Genomic DNA, 3,401 nt, shown 5'->3' with positions numbered 1-3,401 from the left:
TGCCCCATCTTCCTTCCGAGGAGTGGCTGGTGGGTTTGAACCGCCAGCCTTCTGGTTAGCAGTCAAGTGCCTTAGCCACTATGCTACCAGAGCTCCCGGGGCCTTGCCTAGACATATCTTTTTTAGAATAAAGAAGAAATTTTGATAAAGGTCAGTTGCCACCCTTTTCTTGTTCTTGTTTTGGGTTATGGGACCAATGAAGAACCTCCTAAATAGTGTTACTGAAAATGTGTACCATTGATTCACTGAAAGAAACAATCATGGTGATTCAGTAATTTTAGCATATCTATGGAAAGATGAAGCTTTCAGCGATTGGTAATTTTCATATATACTGTAGATTTTGTAGTATTCCTCAGACTCGGTAGACATTGTTCTGAAGAGACCACTGTAAGTTTCCCACTTTTGTTTTTCTTTGCTGCATATGCCGAATAAAAATCTCTTTTCCTGACTACTATAAATTTGTGGTAATTTTCCTCTCAGACAAATCTAAACCCAACTCTGCTTCTAATTGGTAAACTGGCTTCCTATAAGTTTCAAATTCCCTCTATTTCTTCATCTACAAAATGAAGGATTCAATTATATTTATAGTCCTTTCTTTGTCACCATTTTACTTTAAGCAGCAAAATTTAGGTGTCTTTTTCATCTGCCGTTTTCTTCTTCAGGAGAATATAGTTTTTACAAATTTAACAACTACATGAAAAAATAAGAAAAAGATAAGAAAAGTATATTCTGCCCATAAATATCAGCCACAATTTTAGTACAAAATTTTGAGATTTTTGCACTCTCTGGGTACTCTTCTGGCTAAAACAATTTATCTCACTGTACTTAGTTACTCCAGCTTTTTTTTTTTTTTTAATAATAAATTTATCACAGTATTTTAACTTTTTATTTTTTTGACAAGTAATACATAAATACATTCTCCTCATAAAAAACCCCAAACAATCCAGATAAAGCAAAATGTCCCCTTTTGTTTGTTCCTATGCCAATCTCCCTCTCTAGCTCTTTGTCTTACTGTTTTTCCCAAAGTTTTCTAATTGGGGCACTCTTCAAATTCATGATAAAGAATTGATCTAAAAATTAAGATACACATTATGCCCTGAATACATTCACTCATCTCTTTTCACTGGAAACTGATTTGCATGTGAAATAATGAAAGGCAAAGATAGAATTCTGACAGTCTCCCAGTAAAAGCTTTAGCAGGAGCATGCTGGGGGAGTTTTGTATTAGTGGACTACGTTAGGCACAGATCATTTCATCACAGGCTATTGGGACTAAGAAAGAAGGGGCAGCAGAAAGTGTGTGCAAGTTCACTCACCATTTACTGACTTTCACTGCTAGAGTCAGCCACCCAATCTCCATCACCAAGTGGATGGATGTTTGTGAGGAAATCAGGAAGAAGAAATGAGTAGATGGATGATTGTTACACGTGACGAGATAGAAGGAAACATAGAGTTTGTAAAGCAAAAAAAAGAGGATTTTTTTTTTTATTCTTTCACTTTGATTCCACTCTATGAAGTAACAGAATAAGAAGTAGAAAATACCTGGACTTTGAAGCCAGACAGATATAACACCAAATCTGCCATATGAGAGCCTTGACTACTCATGTCCAGTCCTGTGGATTCTCTTCATATTGTTATAAGGATTAAATAAGGCAGTGTTTAAGTCACGTATACTCCCTTCCTGTATACATTAATGCTCTGGGGACATTTTTGAAAGTACGACTGACAAATGAGTTCTTCAGCCATCTCAACAATTCTATTTAATTCCTAGAATAAATTTATTCCTGCTTAAAGTAGTTAGAGAAGATTTTGCTCTCTGCAACTACACTCGAATTGATACACTATTCTTTCAATATCTAACTAATAAACATTTAGTCTAATTACATCTCCTAGACAATGTATCATGGGTCTTACCTTGATAGGTTCTCCATGAGGAGACATGACTTCATCAGAAAGCTCCATCATCTTCAAGGCCATCAGAGCTATCTGAACAGCATGGGTATCACTTTCTTTGTGTAATCCTCCAGCTACACAATATGCATCACCTATGGTCTCCACCTAGACATAACAGATTTTCCATATTACAAGTAAAAACTTGAGGGCAGTCATAGGAGAAATCAGTAGTAGAAATTAAGAATCACATTGCAGATATTTTAATGTTGAAGCCTGGTAGAAATTTAAGTTAAATAAAGTACTCTCAGAAATGGCTTTCTTGATACTGTCCCTAGGTGAATTCAAACATTCTTTCAGGAAATTCAAAAGTTTTGGACCTCTTACCATTGGCCTCTTGGTTATCCCTCAAACAGACCAAACATGGTCTCACTTGCCATTCCTTTTGCCTGGAACACTCTCCCTGTAGATAACCACTTAGCTTTCCCCTCATTTCCTTTGTTGTTTGTTGTTATTTGCCATCAAGTTGGCCCCAACTCATAGCGACCCCTCCTTGGGTTTCCGAGGCAGTATCACTACGGAAGTAGGATTGCCCAACCTTCCTTCCGAGGAGTGGCTGGTGGGTTTGAACCACCAGTCTTCTGGTTAGCAGTCAAGTGCCTTAGGCACTATGCTAGCAGAGCTCCCAACATCACATTGTTAAAAAGGCCTATCCTGGTCAGAATCCTTGAAATTGTAATCACCCTTTACCCTCTTCACTACTACACTTTATTTTTTCCTCAAGAACATTTATACCAACTGAAATAGTATACATTACCCATTTGTCTCCCCTTCAGCAGAATGCCTATTTTGTTCATTCTTAAATTGCCAGTCATAGCGACCCTAATGACAGCCTATAAGTCAGAATTCAACTTGATTGCTTTTCTTCAGCAATGAATACATAAGAAATGCTTATCATCATGGCTAATATATCACAAGTGTTCAATGAATGGTAGTAATTAGGAAACAGAGTACCCCCACCTCTACTTGTTATAAGTAATTTATTCTCTGTGCTCTTGTAACACCTCAATGAGTGGATGTGGACATCCATCAAATCATAGGGAAAATGGCATATGTCAGTCCTGCCCCACTTTTCCTTCCACACAACCTTCCTCACACACATATGAACTTTTCTTACAGGAACTGTCCTTCATCCCTTTACCCACTGTACATCTTATGCTGGTTGACAAGTAAATATTTGTTAAAGCAATGGATAAAGGAATACAGAAATAAAAAGAAAAATGACCAAAATATTGAAACACAGAAATAACATGAAATTCAATACAGCCCTGATAAAATCAGGAGAATTAGTGTATTTGAATTGTGGTGTTGATGAAAAATATTGAATATACCATGAACTAAGATGCACCTGGTGCATAGGTAACAGCCCAGCTTATAGACTGAGGCAGACTAGGAAGAAGGAAGAGGCCGTCCACTTCTGAAAGAATTGGCCAGGGAAAACCTTATGAATAG

General features: G+C 37.2%; 1 protein-coding gene across 1 annotated transcript in view; it reads right to left on the bottom strand.

Annotated features, from left to right (window-relative positions):
• Positions 1-3,401, bottom strand: part of GUCY1A1 (guanylate cyclase 1 soluble subunit alpha 1) — a 46,523-nt gene that overhangs the window by 15,881 nt on the left and 27,241 nt on the right. Inside the window, exon 6 of the mRNA XM_007943974.2 lies at positions 1,914-2,057. Within this exon, the coding sequence (XP_007942165.1) occupies positions 1,914-2,057 (144 nt within the window). The remainder of the gene's footprint in view (positions 1-1,913; positions 2,058-3,401) is intronic.

This window comes from Orycteropus afer, unplaced genomic scaffold (assembly GCF_000298275.1).
Source record: "Orycteropus afer afer isolate SDZICR_OR568_19922 unplaced genomic scaffold, OryAfe1.0 scaffold00116, whole genome shotgun sequence".
In the NCBI taxonomy this organism is placed as follows: domain Eukaryota; kingdom Metazoa; phylum Chordata; class Mammalia; order Tubulidentata; family Orycteropodidae; genus Orycteropus; species Orycteropus afer.
This window is presented reverse-complemented; position numbering and strand designations above follow the sequence as displayed.